Source organism: Onychomys torridus, chromosome 4, assembly GCF_903995425.1.
Source record: "Onychomys torridus chromosome 4, mOncTor1.1, whole genome shotgun sequence".
NCBI classification, from domain to species: Eukaryota; Metazoa; Chordata; class Mammalia; order Rodentia; family Cricetidae; genus Onychomys; species Onychomys torridus.
Window position 1 is genome coordinate 138289001 of NC_050446.1, and position 18089 is coordinate 138307089.

Here is an 18089-nt window from a genome sequence, read left to right on the forward strand (position 1 = left end):
TCTAACAGCACCATTTTTAGTCTCCAAAAGGAGGATAGGGCTCCACAGTGATGATTCATTCCACTGGGGCTATGGAAACCCCAAGCTGACAAACGCCACCCAAAGATCGTCTTGGACTACAGACTTCTCAGGACAATTTCAAGGTGACTAGCTGAGATGGTCCAGCCTCACAGACTGCTCTAGGCAGGACTTGAGACAAGCCCTGCGCTTTCCCATTACACAGAGCCTAGTCAACAAATGATGCAGTTCGCTCTCCTGGGACTTGACAATTAACCCAGTTCTTTTCAGGGCCTCCCCCAAAGATGCCATCACCTCCAGACAGCAGGAAGTAATTTTAAGAATATAATGCCCACATTCCCAAGAGATAGGGTGGGTGGTATTTGGTCATTCGTGGGTTATGGATATTTGTCATTGTTCAGTGGTATTGGCTACAGGTTGTTATTGATAATGGTTAGGAAAAAAGGGGGAATTAGAAATAGGATAAAAGGGTAGATTATTGAATCTACTTTAAAAAAAAGCATCTACTAGCCTTAACTACTTTATATTGATATTGATTTTTGCATATTGATACTTTTTTTTTGGTTTTTCGAGACAGTGTTTCTCTGTGTAGCTTTGCGCCTTTCCTGGAACTCACTTGGTAGCCCAGGCTGGCCTCGAACTCACAGAGATCTGCCTGTCTCTGCCTCCCGAGTGCTGGGATTAAAGGCATGCACCACCACCGCCTGGCTTATTGAAACATTTTTGAGGTTAATTTTATTATACTTATATATTTCTACTCTTGTTTAAGTTTTTTAAAAAGATTTATTCATTTATTATGTATACAGCATGTTGTGGATATCGCTCTGTGTAAATAAAGTTCTGATTGGCCAGTGGCCAGGCAGGAAGTATAGGCGGGACAAGAGAGAAGAGAATTCTGGGAAGTAGAAGGCTGGGGAGAGACACTGCCACCACTGCCATGAGAAGCAACATGTAAAGACACTAGTAAGCCACAGGCCATGTGGCAAAGTATAGACTAACAGAAACGGGTTAATTTAAGATAGAAGAAGTAGATGACAAGAAGCCTGCCACGGCCATACAGTTTGTAAGCAATATAAGTTTTTGTGTGCTTTTTTGGTTGGGTCTGAGCGACTGTGGGACTGGCGGGTAAGAGAGATTTGGCCTGACTGGGCCAGGCACGAAAACTCTACCTACAACAGCATGTATGACTGCAGGCCAGAAGAAGACACCAGATCTCATTACAGATGGTTGTGAGCCACCATGTGGTTGCTGGGAATTGAACTCAGGACCTCTGGATGAGCAGTCAGTGCTCTTAACCTCTGAGCCATCTCTCCAGCACCCCCCTTTTTTTTTTTAGCTGAGGATTGAACCCAGGGCCTTACGCTTGCTAGGCAAGTGCTCTACCACTGAGCTAAATCCCCAACCCAAGTTTTTTTTTTATATTGATAAAAATTTAAGGTTATTTTGGTTAGGACATACTGTACATACATTTCTACTTTTGTTCAAGGTATTGTACCTATACAGATCATTTAACAATGTAATATAAATTTCTAGTCCTTGAAAGTTATTATTACAAACTATTTAGGATAATAAAGAAATGTAGGTCACTAACTAGTCACCTATTACAATCAGACTTGTAGTATAGTCAGGTATATTTTCAAGGTCAAACAGAAATATATTTTATATAGACAGGTGGTCTTCAAATACTTCAGAGACCTATAGAATATGGCATTTAAGATGGTTTAATAACATAAGTTTGTTTTTTTTTGTTGTTCTTTTTTTTTATGACAATGAGACATGTCTGCTCCTTGAAGCACCAATCTACTACAGAGAAGACAATGGGCATCACAGAAACTCCATATGGAGTTTACTTTCTTTATAGCAAAAGTTAGCCACTGGGTAAGAAACTGCCCTTGCCTCCTCTGTTGACAGTATGCTGTCAAAATTGAACAAGCAGGATACAAAAGAAAGTGACTACTGAACTTTGCCAAGACAAGGCAGGGCAGTTCTTCAAAAATCCTGCTTCACAAAAAATTCTGTCAGAGCTGGGTGGTGGTGGCACATGCCTTTCATCCCAGCACTAGGGAGGCAGAGGCAGCTGAATCTCTGTGAGTTTGAAGCCAGCCTGGTCTACAGAGTGAGTTCCAGGACAGGCACCAAAACTACAAAGAGAAACACTGCTCAAAACAAAATAGAACAAGGGGTTGGGGATTTAGCTCAGTGGTAGAGTGCTTGACTAGCAAGCGCAAGGCCTGGGGTTTGATCTCAGCTAAAAAAAAAAAAATCAGAAGTGAAGGGGCTGGAGAAATGGCTCAGAGGTTAAGAGCACTGACTGCTCTTCCAAAGGTCCTGAGTTCAATTCCCAGCAACCACATGGTGGCTCACAACCATCTGTAATGAGACCTGGTGCCCTCTTCTGACCTGCAGGCATACATGAGGACAGAATACTGTATACATAATAAATAAATAAATCTTTAAAAAAAAACAAAACAAAAAAACAAAAGAAAAGAAAAAGAAAAAAGGAAAAAGAAAAAAATTCTGTCAGATATGCTAGGTGTGCAGGCTGAAGATGGATGCCCCAGTGTTACAGAGGATCCTTGGGTGACTGTCCAGGTAGCCAGCTGTTTCTGTCACTTCTTAGTTTTAGAAGTTGTCTGCTTTACAATTCCTGTTTACTCAGGTAATATATCTTTCTCAGATTTCTGATGGAGTTGAAGACTAGATAGTTACAGTTGTCCTTGTTAACAAATTCAGAAAAGAAACTCACAAAAGAGGCATAAAGTGTATAAGGTTGAGAGACATAAAAAGATAAGTTTTGGGTTAGTAATTCAAGTTAGGATAGAAAGTGAATTAGGTACAACACTTTGGACTCACCAAGATAGGATAGATAATAGAGTATTTTCTCTGAATTTTTCAAATGCTCATGGACTAGACATTGCTAAAGTAATTATTGCCTGTATATATTTGTATATAATTATTATACTTATTGTATATAGTTTTTCTATGTTAATTAAAACCTTCGCTTTTTATTTAGACAAAAAGGGGGAAATGTATGATACTTTGTTTGTGTTCCTCTGCTTGGGGTCATGGGGTGGAGCTAGCCACTAGTTAACCATAGAGGTTTGGAGGACTGTAGAGAGAGAGAGGGACAAGAGGTAGTAAGGCTGGGCTGAACAGGATCTTGGCCCTTTTGGTTGAAGAAACCTGAAAGGTAGGAAGTCAGTGTGGCTACTCTCCTGCTTCTCTGATCTTTCAAGTTTTTACCCTGATATCTGACTCTTGGTTTTTATTGATAAGATTAATTAGACTTATACATGAACAAAGTTGTCCTTTGACTTCTGTTTTATTTCTCTATTGCTATGATAAGAGATCATGACCAAGGCAACTTATTGAAGGAGGTGTTTATTTGGGCTTACAGTTTCAGAGGGTTAACGTCCACGATGGTGGAGCAACGGGATGGCAGCAGGAACAGCTGGGAGCTCACATCCTGATCCTCACGTAGGAGGCAGAGAGTGAGACACTGGGAAAGGCATGGACTTTTGAAACCTCAAGACCCAGTTGACACACTTCCTCTCACAAGGTCACACCTCTTAATCCTTCCCAAACAATTCCACCAAATGATGATGAGCCTAGGTAGCTGTTCTCATTCAAACCACAGCCTCTGTAGAAACACATCATTCACACATAACAATAACATCACCAGTAGGGCTGGAGTATAGCTCAGTTAATAATAATAATAATAGTAATAATAATAATAATAGTTATTGTTTTAGTTAGGATTCTGTGGCTGTGATAAAACACCATCACCAAAAACAAATTGGGAAGAAAAGGCTTTATTTGGCTTACAGTTCCATGTCACTGTTTATCATTGAAGAAGTCAGGACAGGAACTCAAACAGGGCAGGAACCTGGAGTCAAGAGCTGATTGTCTTAGTTGGGGTTTCTTTTCTTTTTCTTTTTTTTCCTTCTCTCTTTCTTTCTTTTTTGTTTGTTTCAAGACAGGGTTTCTCTGTGTAGACCTGGCTGTCCTGGAACTTGCTCTGTAGACCAGAGATCTGCTTGCCTCTGCCTCCTGAGTGCTGGGTTTAAAGGATTCACCACTATTGCCTGGCTCAAAATTTCTTCTAAAAGTCCAAAGTCTTTCAGTTGTGGGCTCTTATAAAAATCAAAATTAAGCCGGGTGGTGGTGACCCACGCCTTTAATCCCAGCACTCGGGAGGCAGAGCCAGGTGGATCTCTGTGAGTTTGAGGCCAGCCTGGACTACAGAGTGAGATCCAGGAAAGGCACAAAGCTACACAGAGAAACTCTGTCTCAAAAAACAAACAAACAAACAAACAAAAAATCAAAATTAAGTTACTTTCTTCAAGAGGGAAGAACCAGGACACAGTCACAATCTGAACAAAGCAAAACCAAACTCTACCAGTTAGATAACTCAATGTCCAATTATCTGGGACTCACTCATGATCTTCTGAACTCCTCCAAAGTGCTGGGCCAGGTATTCAGCTCCACCCTCTACAGCACACACAGCTCATCTTCTGGGTTCAGTCAGGTTCCACTCCACCGCTGCTGCTATCCTCGGGGGTCATCACATGGTACTGGCATCTCCAAAATGCTGGTGTCTCTTGCTGCGACTGGGCTGCATTTTCTCTGGTGGCCTCTCTTCACGGGGCCAAGCCTCAGCTTCTCTGCATGACCCTTTCAATTCTGGAACTTCAACTGCCATGGAGGCTGCACCTTCAACGCTCTCCTGGCCTCTCACAGTGCCAAGCCTCAGCTACTCTTCATTGATGCCTTCAAAAGCAGTACTACCTGAGAGACTCTTACACTACCAAGTTGAGCTGCCAGCTTGAGGTACAGCTCGACCACCTCTGGAACACAGTTTCTGTGGGTTGATCCTGTATTGGTGAAATTATTAAGGCCACTCTACGTAGTTAAAAGGGAGGTTTATTTTGTGGGGTAACTTACAAATGAAGGGGTAGGTTGCAGGGTCTAGCAAAGGTATGGCACAGTCCGGCGGTGTTCTCTGGAGAACTCTGCTCGGTCTACCTCCTGTGTCCAGCGTCCCAGAACCAAGAGAGACCTCTTCTCTCCATCCTGGGTCTTCCGCTTCCCTCTCCTGCCCCGCCTTGTGGGCGTGACCATTACCGAAGCCTCAATGGGGGTTGGAACTTCCAGGCCAATGCTGGGATGGGTATCCACTACAATCCTGAGGCGGCTCTTCCCAGAAGATTTCACCTCAATGATGCTGATCTCTTTTTTTTTTTTTTTTTTTGCTTGCTTGTTTCTTTTTTCAAGACAGGGTTTCTCTGTGTAACACTGGAACTTGCTCTGTAAACCAGGCTGGCCTCTAACTCACAGAGATCCGCCTGCCTCTGTCTCCCAAGTGCTGGGATTAAAGGTGTGCACCACCACCTCCGAGCTGGTCTCTTCTTAATCGCTACTAAATTCTCAGCTGCAGCCAACCAGCATCAAGGATCCCAGCAAGGAAAGGTTTCAATTTAGTAGTTCTGATATCTTTTAATTAAAGCTGATTCTTTAGCCCCAGCTAACCAGAACCACAGAATCTTAATTCAAAATAACAAATGACCTCAATAAAGTCTTCAAATTTCTCTCTAAAATTTCACAAGCCAGGCCTCCATTGTCCGCACTGTTCTCAATATTCTTATCTTCCAAGCTCCCACAGAATAGCTCATTTATCTCTCAGTACTCCATGGCTTTCCTAGCCCAAAGTTTCAAAGCCCTTCCAACAATCCTTCCAAACCAAAATGGTCAGGTCTGTCATGGCAACACCCCACTATGCCTATACCAACTTGTCTTAGGGCTTCTATTTCTGTGATGGAACACCATGACCAATAGTAAGTTGGGCAGGGTTAAAGGGTTAAAGTTAGGCTTACACTCCCACAGTGCTGTTTAGGAAGTCAGGACAAAAACTCACACAGGGCAGGAACCTGGAGGCAGGAGCCTCCACAGAGGCCATGGAGGAGTGCTTCTTCGTGGCTTTGATCGACAAGGCTTGCTCAGGCTGCTTTCTTACAGAAGCTGGGACTGCCAGCACCACCCATAGTGAGCTGAGCTGGGCCTTCACCGATGAATCACTAATAAAGAAAACACCCTACAGACTTGCTTTCAGCCTGATCTTACGGAAGCATTTTCTTCTTTTCTCTCTCCTTTTGAGACAGGGTTTCTCTGTGTAGCCCTGGCTGTCCTAGAACTCACTCTGTAGACCAGGCTGGCCTCAAACTCACAGAGATCCACCTGCCTTTGCCTTCCAAGTGTTGTATGCATCAATACTGCCAGGTTTTGAGGCATTTTCTTAATTAAGGTCCCCTCCTCTCAGAGGACTTTACCTTGTATCAAGTTGACATAAAACTATCCAGGACAGTTATTACTATTATTATTATTACAAGGTTGGGAATGTAGTTCAGTTGATAGAACACGCATGAAGCCCAGGATTCAATTCTCAACACTAAATAAACTGGTCCTAGTGATGCATGCTTGTAACTGAGTGCTCTGGAGGTGGAGGCAGGACATTGAGTTCAAGGACATCCTTGGCTATATCGTTGAGTTCAGAGCCAGACTGAGACATAAGACACAGTGTCTCAAAAAAACAGAATAGTGTGGGACGTGCTGGCACAGTGCCTCTAAGCCTAGTACTCAGGAGGTAGAGTTCAAAGCTAGCCAGGACTTTAAAAAAACTATGTTAATAATAATACAAATTAACACAAACCCAGAAAAACTGATCTTGGAAAGATTGAACATTGCTGGTGAGAATGGATGGACCCACTGTGCAAAATGGTATGGTTGATTCTTACAACGTTAAATACAGAATTACTATCTGACCCAGCAATCCCACTTCTGAGTATGTATTTAAATCAACTGAAAGTGGAAATTCACACACCAATATCACAGCAATTTTATCCATAATAGCCAAAGGGTAGAAACAACCAATACGTCCATGACATGTGAATCAGGTATTAAACAGAACCACTTACGAGATTTTTTATTTCTTCCCAGGTCCACTTCATTTGCTTTCTTGACGCCTTAGTCTGCAAAATCCAGGAGAATAGAATATTAGCAAATATATTTTGCTCTTTAATGGGCTGTTCGTTAGATGAAAAACATAAGAAAGCTTGGGAGAAGAATAAGCTGCAGCTACTGCCCTGAGATGTGAATGAACTGAAGGTCACAGAAGAGGACACTTAATGACAGTTTGGGGCACACTGGGCACTCAGGAGGTGAGGACACAAGGGTCAGAGGACCAAGGTCATTCTAGACTACAAAACAAGTTTCCCTAGGAAACATGGGACTCTTTCTCAAAATAACCAACCACTGCCAGGCAGTGGTGGCACATGTCTTTAATCCCAGCACTCAGGAGGCAGAGGCAGGTGGATCTCTGTGAGGTCGAGGCCAGCCTGGGCTACAGAGTGAGATCCAGGACAGCCAGGACTGTTACACAGAGAAAGCTTGTCTGGGAAAAACAAAAGCAAACAAACAAATTCCAACAGCTAAAATGGTCAATTAGGAGGCAGAAACAGGAGAACCTCAAGCTTGAGACCAGCCTGGATTACAGGGAAGACCCTATCTCTAAAAACAAACAGTGCCAGGAATGGGGGCACATGCACACAAACCCAGCACTTGGATGGCTGAGGCAGAAGGATTATGAATTCAAGACCAACCTGGCAAGTTTGAGGCTAGCTTGGGCAAATGGCTAAAATGGTAATATTTATGTTATGTGTTATCTTACCACACACACACACACACACACACACACACATTAAGCTGGGCAGTGGTGGTGCATGCTTTTAATCCCAGCACTCGGGAGGCAGAGGCAGGTGGATCTCTGAGTTCTAGGCCAGCCTAGTCTACAGAGGGAGATCCAGGACAGGCACCAAAACTACACAGAGAAACACTGTCTCGAAAAACAAAAACAAACAAACAAACAAAACAAAACAAAAAAAACTGCACTAAAGTAAACAAAACAAAGTCCTCAAAAATGAGAGAGCCATTACTAACAGTAAAAATGTACAGTGGATTTGAACTTTTTGCCATAGAAGAAAGAAGCATGGCAAAAAGGAAACATATTCAATATCATTAGTTATCAGAGAAGTTTAAAATAAAACAACGGTTGGGCAGTGGTGGCTCATACCTTTAGTCCCAGCACTTGGGAGGCAGGCAGATCTCTGTGAGTTCAAGGCCAGCCTGGTCTCCAGAGCGAGTTTCAGGACAGCCAGGGCTGCACAGAGAAACCCTGTCTCTACAAAGCAAACTACAGTGAGATAGATAAATACCCACTAGCATGACTTTCTTAAATCCCTGGCTGGCCTACAACTCAGAAATCCACCTGCCTCTGTCGGAATTAAAGGTGAGTGCTGCCACACCCAGCTTTAGTAATATTTATTAAAGCTTGACAGCACCAAGTGGCAGGAAGGACATTCAGCCCTGGGTCCTGGTCCCACATTGGCTAGCAAGTCTATTCTCTGAGCGCTGGCATCCTCATTTAGGAAGCAGAGAGGCTGTCTTGGAGTTCCAGGAATCAAACACATCTGTGATGGTCAGTCTTCTTGGTCTACTTGATTTTATTAGGAAACACCTAGGCAGGCCTGAAGTAATGGCTCAGCAGTCAGGGCCACTCCCTGATCTAATGGAAGATCTGAGTTCGGTTCCCAGTGTCCACTTGCGATGATGGCTCACGCCTGTAACTCCAGTTCCAGAGATCTAATGCCCCTGGCCTCTGACGACACCTGCACTCATGTGCACGCGCCCCATGTGCACACACACATATACATAATTAAAAATAATTAAAATAGGGGCTGGAGAGATGGTTTAGCCATTAAGAGACTGGCTCGTCTTTCAGAGGACCTGATTTCAATTTCCAGAACCCATATGGTGGCTCACAACCATGCTAACTCTGGTTCCAGGGGGTCTCACGTCCTCTTCTGGCCTCCAGAGGCAACGCGCGTGCATAACCCACAGGCATACTTGCAGGTAAAATACCTTTACTCATTTTTTTTTCCTGAGACAGAGTGAAACCCTCTATGTAAATTAAACTGGCCTCAAACTCACAGAGATCCTCCTACCTCTGTCTCTGGAAGATATTTGCCACTACACCTGGCCCCATAAATTTGAAAATTAAAATAATAATAGTAGTAGTGTGGCTGGAGAGTTTTTCTCCAGCTCGAGAGAAACTCTCCAGCTACATAGTAGTAGTAGTAAATTTAATTTTTTTTTTTTTTTTGGTTTTTCGAGACAGGGTTTCTCTGTTTAGCTTTGCGCCTTTCCTGGAACTCGCTTTGGAGACCAGGCTGGCCTCAAACTCACAGAGATCCACCTGGCTCTGCCTCCCGAGTGCTGGGATTATAGGCGTGCGCCACCACCTCCCCGCAAAAAAACTTTTCTTAAGATTTGAAAAAACAAAAATCATCTAGGCGCTCAACTCAGCTATAGATGTGGACAGTGGGGTCTGAGAGGAGGAAGCAGGTCACTGGGGTTGTGGGGGCACGGGGAGGGGGCTGTGTTTTGGTCTGACTTCTTTTTCTGCTTCCTGGCCATTGAGAACTGAAGGAGCCCATTCAAACCCCACCACACCTGCCGCAAACCCCAGCCACCATGATGTCCTGCCCAAGTAACATGATCCAAACCAAATCCTTCCCTTTAAGTTGTCCTTGATATTTGGTTACAGTGATACAAAAGCGATGAAAATACTTCTGAGAGAAAAAGTAATAATACACAATCAAATGTTTAATTCCATTTAGTTTTCTTTGGGCTTAAGGGACTATTAGGTATCCTTGATTGCCCAAACTCAGAAACAAAGTAGCAAGTAGATATTTGTCATCTAAATATGGGAAGAACTTTAGCACTCAAAGATTATCACATAACCCAGTTTCAGTCCATCATAGTGGGTAAGCTAGAGCAGAGCAGTGAGCTCAGTGACTGAGGCTTAGTGCCTGCAGCCCAGAAGCAGCAAAAAGTGCAGGGCAGAACCCTGAGCAGGCTCTGCCCTCCCGAATCTACCTCTATCAACTAGGCCCACCTTCTCAGCACACCACCTAAGGACCAAACCTCTAAAACATGAACCTGTGTGGGAGCTTCCAGATTCAAACTGTAATCAACAAGCTGCTACTGAGACACTGTACTAAGACAATTTCTCTACTTTGTTGTTGTTGTTTTGTTTGTTTGTTGAGACAGGGTTTCTCTGCATAGCTTTTGGCTGTCCAGGGACTCACTCTGTAGACCAGGCTGTCCTCGAACTCACAGAGATCCACCTGTCTCTGCCTCCCGAGTGCTGGGATTAAAGGCATGTGCCGCCGCCGCCGCCGCCGCCACCACCACCAGACACACAATTTCTCTACTACTTTTGCAACTTTCTATGAATCTATACTTATTTCCAAATAAGAAGTGTTTTGTTGCAGTAGCTTTTGAGACAAGGTCTCACTATATAGCTCAGGTTGGTCTCAAACTCTCAACACCTGGTCCCTCAGCTTCCAGAGGGATGGGATTGTAGGTGTGCCACTACACCCATCGAGTAAAAAGAAAGTTAAAGGGAAAAAAAAAAACAGTTCAAGGCTTTCTTCTCAAAAAGCATGCTCTCTGCTCCAGTTTCATTCTGTTGCTGTGTTAAAATAGTCTGACTAGCTGGGCGGTGGTGGTGCATGCCGTTAATCCAGCACTTGGAAGGCAGAGGCTCTCTGTGAGTTCGAGGCCTGGCTAGTCTACAGAGCAAGTTCCAAGACAGCCAGGACTGTTACACAAAGAAACCCTGTCTTGAAAAACCAAAAAACCAAACCAAAACAACAAACAAACAAACAAACAAAACTACTGTGGCCAAAAGCAACTTGGGAGGAAAGGGTTGATTGGTTTGCACTTCCAGATCAATGACAATCCATTACTGAGGGAAGTTAGGGCAGGAATTCAAGGCAGGAACCATGGAGGAATTCTGTCTGCTGGTTCAGTCTCTGGTTTGTGCTTAGCTGACTTTTTTTTTCCAAGTTATTTTTAATTAAATGCATGTGTGTATATCTAGTGTGTATGGACATGGGAGGTACTGGATCCCCCTGGAGCTGGGATTATGGGTGGCTGTGAGCCATCTGATGTAGGTGCTGGGACTTGAACTTAGGTCCTCTGAAGAACCAGTACCTGTTTGTAACTGCTGAGTCTTCTCTCCAATCCCTTAGCTAACTTTCTTATACAGCCCAGAACCACCTGTCCAGAAAATAGGACCACCCATGGTGGGCTGGGCCATTTTACAGGAAGAAAATGGCAGCACCCATGGTCACCCTGTGATGTGAATTTGAACCATCAAGTCAGCCCTTCACAGAAATGCTCTTACACAAACCTGACAAGACACTCAATTAAGACTTCTTTCTCACATAACTGTAGGCTGTGCTGAGTTGATAGTTAATGCTAACTAGGACACTAATTGAAACACCTGGAAAGCTCTGGCAAAGCCAGAGAATTATGTTCAAGTTTTCCCTTCACAGAAACAGAATGGAATCCATGCTTGTTTTTTATTTCATCAATCAATATTTATGGAAGGTTAACTGAGATCTGGGGCTTGTGTTGGAAGCTAAGAAATTAATGATTTAAAATCCCTTCCCTGCAGCGCGGAAGGAGCCTCGGTTGGCCCTGGATAGCGGGCTCCCCGTCTGTCCCCGCCAGCGGTCCGTCCGCGCCCTCGCGCGTGGCGGGTCCCCGCCCCCGCCGTGTGCCCGGACCTGGGTCCAGTGCGGAGAGCGGGGCGCGGCCGGAAAGGGGGCCGCCCTCTCGCCCTTCACGTCGAACACACGTTCGTGTGGAACCTGGCGCTAAACCATTCGTAGACGACCTGCTTTCAGCAGGTCGGGGTTTCGTAGCAGAGCAGCTCTTTCGCTGCGATCTATTGAAAGTCAGCCCTCGACACATAATTCTAAAATAAAATTAAAAAAATAAAAAATAAAATCCCTTCCTAAGAAAATCTAAATTATAATAAAAAGGGCTAATATGTTAACAACATTGGCAAAGCATTCTAAAAATGTCTTTCTTCATGGAGCCACTTACTGGGTGTTTGATAGTCTTCCAGCTTTCTACCTTTCGGGGTACTGACTTCCCAGTCTGCAAAATAAAATAATACATATAACACTTAATCTTAGGGAACTACAAAAAAAGATTCTATTGTATTTTTAATATATTTTATTCTTTAATAATTTCATGCATGCATCAATGTTATTTTGATAATATTCATTGGATTCCTGCCAATAACTTCTTCCAGATCCACCTCCAATTTTTAAATTGTGTATGTGGGAGGGGGGAGTTCAGGTGCTGGCAGAGGCCAGAGACATTAAATCCCCTAGAACTGAAGTTACAGGTGGCTGTGAGATACCCTACCTGGGTGCTGAAAACTGAAAGGGGTATGCACTCTTTCTTGGAGCTGGGGTGAGGACAGGGTTTCACCATGTAGCTCTGGCTGGCCTGTAACTCACTATGTCGAACTCACTGAGCTCTGGCTGCCTGTCAAGTCCTGGGATTAAAGGACTGTGTTAGCACACCAGCCACAACATGCACTCTTTTTTTCTTTTTCGAGACAGGGTTTCTCTGTGCAGTTCTGGCTGTCCTGGAACTCACTCCTTAGACCAGGTTGGCCTTGAACTGAGAGATCTGTCTGCCTCTGCCTCCTGAGTGCTGGGATCAGGTGTGCACCATTACCTGGCCACAGCATTCACTCTCAGCCAGCCAACTCTCTAGCTCCAGGGAACATATCATAGGGGACTTCTGTCCTTTTCTGGAAACTGGAGACACAAACCTTATTTGTGAGTAAGCTGTCAAGTAGAAGGTACCATCTGCCAGAAGCTGCCAGACATTACACTTTTGCTAGCATCATCTCTGAATTTTCACAGAAACTTCCGTGAGGTTAGTTCTCTCACATCCTGATTTTTTATTTTATAGATAAGAAAACAGTAGTAGAGAGGCTGTAGGCAAGGAACCTACTGAAAATGTGTCTCTGTGTGTGTATGATGCACTGATGCACTCATGTGAGTGGACAGGTGTGTGAAAAGGCCGAGGAGGGTATCTTACTCTACTGCTTTCTTCATTGTCTAAAGCTAGGCCTCAAATTGAACTTAGAAGCACTTAGCTTTTGGCTAGGCTGGCAAACCAGATCTCAACATCCACCCGCCTCTAGCCCCCACCACAAGGGTTATAGGCAAGCTCAGTCATGCCTGGTTTTTTTCACATGGGTAGAATTCAGGTACTCATGCTTTTGAAGCAAGCACGCTTACTAAATGAGCCATCTCCCTAGTTCTGAAAATGCCTTTCAAAGCCCAGTCTTTCCCAGAGCTTTATTCATTCCTCCCAACAACTGGGAGGTAGGGATTATGTACTGCTAGGGGTGCTAAAGCAAAGAAACCCTGCAAAGAGGATGCCGCCGGACAGCCTGATTCCAACCCTCTAGACAGCAGCTAGCTGTTCAACAGAAATATACCACAAACTGTATGTGTAATTTCAATTTTCATAGCAGCTGTATTTCAAAGGTAAAAAGACATAGGTAAAATTAAATATAATAATATAGTTTATTTCACCCAATATATACAAAATAATACATGTGTCCCAACATGTAATAAATATAAAACCTTTTTAAAAAAAATTTTAGAACATCACTGTCTTCAATTTCATACACACATATAATGTATGATGATTACATTCCACCTTAGTTTGTTTGTTTGTTTATTTATTTATTTATTTATTTATTTATTTTTCTGGTTTTTCAAGACAGGGTTTCTCTGTGTAGCTTTGGAGCCTGTCCTGGATCTCATTTTGTAGATCAGGCTGGCCTTGAACTCACAGAGATTTGCCTGGCTCTGCCTCCCAAGTGCTGGGATTAAAGGCGTGCGCCACTACCGCCCGGCTTCCACCTTGGTTTTTTAAATGAACATAATATTTGCAATTGTAACCATTTTTAAGTTCACAATTCAGTGGCATGAATTATATTCAAGATATTAATTACATTCATGATATTCATTAATTACACTCATGATGTTCATTATATTTGTAGTATTCATTGATTACATTCACAGTATTCATTCAATAACTATATTTACAATATTCATTAATTACATTAATTGTATCGATTTATTACATTCATGATATTATGTCCTGATACTACTGTTCATTTGTGGGACTTTTCCATTACACAAAATAGAGATTCTGTACTTAGGAAATCATTGCTCTATATTCCTTTCTTCTCCATCTTGAGACAATGACTAATCTTTCTGTCTATGAATTTGTATATTCTATATATTTCATGTAATACAATGCTATAGTATTTGTCCTTTTTTTAAAATGTAAAAACATTTTATGGCCAGGCGGTGGTGGTGCACGCCTGTAATCACAGCACTCGGGAGGCAGAGCCAGGCGGATTTCTGTGAGTTCAAGGCCAGCCTGGTCTACAGAGTGAGTTCCAGGAAAGGCGCAAAACTACACAGAGAAACCCTGTCTTGAAAAACCAAAAAAAAAAAAAAATATATATATATATATATATATATATATATATATATATATATATATATTTATGTACAACTGCAGGAGAAATAATACACAGATAGCTTGAACATAAAAACAGGTTATAATTCAAAAGTCCAGGGTGAAACCTTCTTTTCCTACACAGATGCATGAGTGTTCTACACTATAATACATCTTGACTCGGGGTATTTACGTAGACGCCGTAATCACAGTTCACTTACTAATCCTAAAATTAAAAAGCAGTGCCAACAGTCTCTTGGTTTTCGAGGGCAAGTAAAAATAATGACAAAGAACCCTCGAGCATTTGCTTTGTGACAGGAAATATCTTTTTTTTTTAAGATTTATTTATTTATTATGTATACAGAAGAGGGCACCAGATCTCATTACAGATGGTTGTGAACCACCATGTGGTTGCTGGGAATTGAACTCAGGACCTCTGGAAGAGCAGTCGGTGCTCTTAACCTCTGAGCCATCTCTCCAGACCCGGACAGGAAATATCTTAAGAATCTTGCCCAAGTATTTTGTCAACCTCAAAATAAGGTGAGTTCTATAGTTCTATTGCACTCTAGCAGGCGAGAGGGTGTGTGTGTGTGTGTGTGTCTGTGTGTGTGTGTGTGTCTGTGTGTGTGTGTGTGTCTGTGTGTGTGTGTGTACTTACAGAGTCTCGGCCCAGGGGTGGACTCTAAATCTAAGATTACAGGTTTGAGAGGTCTTTCCTTTTCTTTTTCTTTCTTTCTTTCTTTCTTTTTTTTTTTTTTTGTTGTTGTTTTTCGAGACAGGATTTCTCTATGTAGCTGTCCTGGAACACTCTTATGTAGCCCAGGCTGGCCTCGAACTCACGGAGATCCTCCTGCCTCTGCCTCCTGAGTGCTGGGACCACGCCCAGATGAGCTGTCTTTCTTAAAGTGGTGGGAATCCCTGTCCCGCTGTCCCACCCGGGTCATCCGACAAGCCCCTGGCCAGCTCTCAGTCTCATTTACCCAGGACTGTCCATGCTACCCCTGATCCTGGTCCAGCATCTGCTACCCCTGATCCTGGTCCAGCATCTGCTACCCCTGATCCTGGTCCAGCATCTGCTACCCCTGATCCTGGTCCAGCATCTGCCCTAGCAGGCGCAGGTCACCTGCAAGTCGCGGCGACCCTTCGCCGGGGTCATCGCCTTTATCCAATCGTCCTCCTCCTCTACTTCCTCTTCCAAATCCAATTTGGAATACACTTCCGAATCGGATTGCGACTCCGATTCCGACTCTAGGTCCGACTCCTCCGCTTTCCCCTTGTAGTCCTCGAAGTGCTCATCAGAGCTGCTCTCTGAGCTCTTGGAAGAGCTGCTGACATCGGGGTACCACAAGGTCTTTCCCCAGTCAAACTTCACGGAACTAATAGTGGGCGCGGCTTCCGGGCTCTGGCGCTTCAGGCTGCTCCGGAGGCTCGCGTAGTCTCCCATTTCCGGCCGCCGCGGAGCGTCGCGGGTGGAGGTAAGCGCGGCTGGCCCTCGCCCTCCCCGGAGCCCGCGGCCCGCTCGGGCAGCGCTGGCTCTGCTCTTCAGCCCATCCCTCTTTCCACCCCCGTCTCCACGCAGACGCAGAACCAGCCCGTAGCTGCGGGACAAAGGGTGACGCCGAGAGCCGTAGTCATGGCGGCGCCGGAGCCCAGCCAGGCCGCCCGGAGCCCCGCGGCGCCGCCCGAGCAGCAGGAAGGAGCCGGCGACTCTGCGGACCCCGAGCCCGACTCCGTGAGCTCCGCGGCCTTGGTGCTCCCCGGCTCGCCGGCAGCTTTGGACGCGGCGCTGCAGGCAGAAGCCGCCCCGCGGCCTGGAGTCTCTCGACCCGGCCCCGAGACGTTTCGCCAGCGCTTCCGGCAGTTCCGCTACCAGGACGCGGCGGGTCCTCGGGAAGCCTTCCGGCAGCTGCGGGAGCTGTCCCGCCAGTGGCTGCGGCCGGACATCCGCACCAAGGAGCAGATCGTGGAGATGCTGGTGCAGGAGCAGCTGCAGGCCATCCTGCCCGAGGCGGCCCGGGCCCGGCGGCTGCGGCGCCGCGCGGACGTGCGCATCACTGGCTGAGCGGCCGAGCTGGGGGTTCTTTGGACTGATACCCTACCCCGAGTAAATGAAAGTTGAATTTTGACAACTCCCGTGGTCTGGTGTGTCTTTCGTTCGTCATTTATTTATTGGGCTTATTTCCCGAGTTTGTTCCCCACCTTTCTAGTTGATAGAGGATTCTGGGATCATATAAGAATAAAGCTTTTATTTTCTATTTCTAGATCGGTGGGGATGCGCAGGACTTTGCCCTTAAGGAGGGAAATTTCTTCCTTACCCTGTTGACTAGCTCTAGGCCATCCCTCTACCTCTTCGGCAGTTTCTCTGAACCGATCTGAGTTTTGTCTTGCAAAAGGCCATGTTGATGACGGTTGCAGTCGTCTAGGGTTCCATATTACCCTCTAGTATCCGAGCTTGGGCAGTAAAATAAGTGGCCCTATTAAATGCTCAGCTCAGAGTCGTGGTTCATGCTTTTAATCTCTTCACCTGAGGGAGGAGGGGACGCCTGGGGCTGGGGTCAGCCTGGTCTACATAGTGAGTTCCAACTAGGGTTATGTAGAGAGAGACCCTCTAAAAAACCAAAAAACAAACAAACAAACAAAAAAAACAAAAACCGCGATCAAGCAACAGAACTGGTGTTAATTAAGGAAAAATTAAAAAAATCTTACAGCTTCACTTTCTGTTCCGTGGCTTAAAGGTCAGTAATTGCAGACGACACAGTGGACAATACATTGTCTTCCCAGTAATTTTGCTGGAGAGAACTTCTGCTGTGTGGCTTCCTAACAGTTAATCTAGATTACTATTAAGGGGACTGGGAGTTTGTGAGAAGGGTTTTTTTTATTCTATTTCTTCAGCTGAACTTTCTCTTGAGTTGATTTCTACCATTTACACTTTTGTCCTCTCCAGCTCCTCCCTCACTCCCTCTCCTATTCATGACTTCTTTTAACACTGTTACATAAAACAAATGAAAAGGCTTGGCACCTGCCTCCCTGCTTTAACTTTTTGGTCAGGGTGTACCAGCTTTGCACGTGCAGGTGTGTATCGTTACAGAAGTGTTTGCCTAAAGCTGTAATATAGGGTTCATAACCTTTAAGGTTAAAAACAGACCAGTGGCCGTGACCAGAGTGTATACCATTAAGAGGGAGAGCTGACACCTCCACTTCCTCAATACTTCTGCCCATTCCTCTCCTTTATTAGCTTCTCATGAATTAGCTCCCTGGAATGAAGCACACTTGTGAGCAAAGCTCCCTTGTCTTTACAATGAACAAACAAAAACCTTTCTCAGTCCCTAATGCTCCACTGCACAATGGTTTTCCATGGAATGAGCTTGTAATGTGTTGAGTAACATTACTGGAGGTCCTCATTTTAATGTATTCAGGGGGCTCCTGTTTTTAATACCTTCCTCTAGTCCTCAAACTCTACCAAAGGAAGGAATTTCTCAAGGAATGGGAACAACCAGTCTTCCTTGAGGCTTCCATTGGGTGTGTGTGCATAGGAAGCTTGAGTTTGTTCCGAAGCAGTGGATGAATCTCAGGGTAGGGAGGGCAGGGCCCCTTCTTGCACT

General features: G+C 44.6%; 1 protein-coding gene across 1 annotated transcript in view; it reads right to left on the reverse strand.

The window, feature by feature from the left end:
- The window catches only part of Cnbd2 (cyclic nucleotide binding domain containing 2), a 75577-nt gene extending 58736 nt beyond the window's left edge, over positions 1 to 16841 (reverse strand). The window contains exons 1-4 of the mRNA XM_036184832.1: positions 16067 to 16841; positions 15611 to 15962; positions 12031 to 12084; positions 6990 to 7043 (exon numbers count right to left, since the gene is read on the reverse strand). Of these exons, the coding sequence (XP_036040725.1) occupies positions 6990 to 7043; positions 12031 to 12084; positions 15611 to 15962; positions 16067 to 16122 (516 nt within the window). The 5' untranslated portion in view covers positions 16123 to 16841. The remainder of the gene's footprint in view (positions 1 to 6989; positions 7044 to 12030; positions 12085 to 15610; positions 15963 to 16066) is intronic.
- Between the last annotated feature and the right edge of the window lie 1248 nt (positions 16842 to 18089).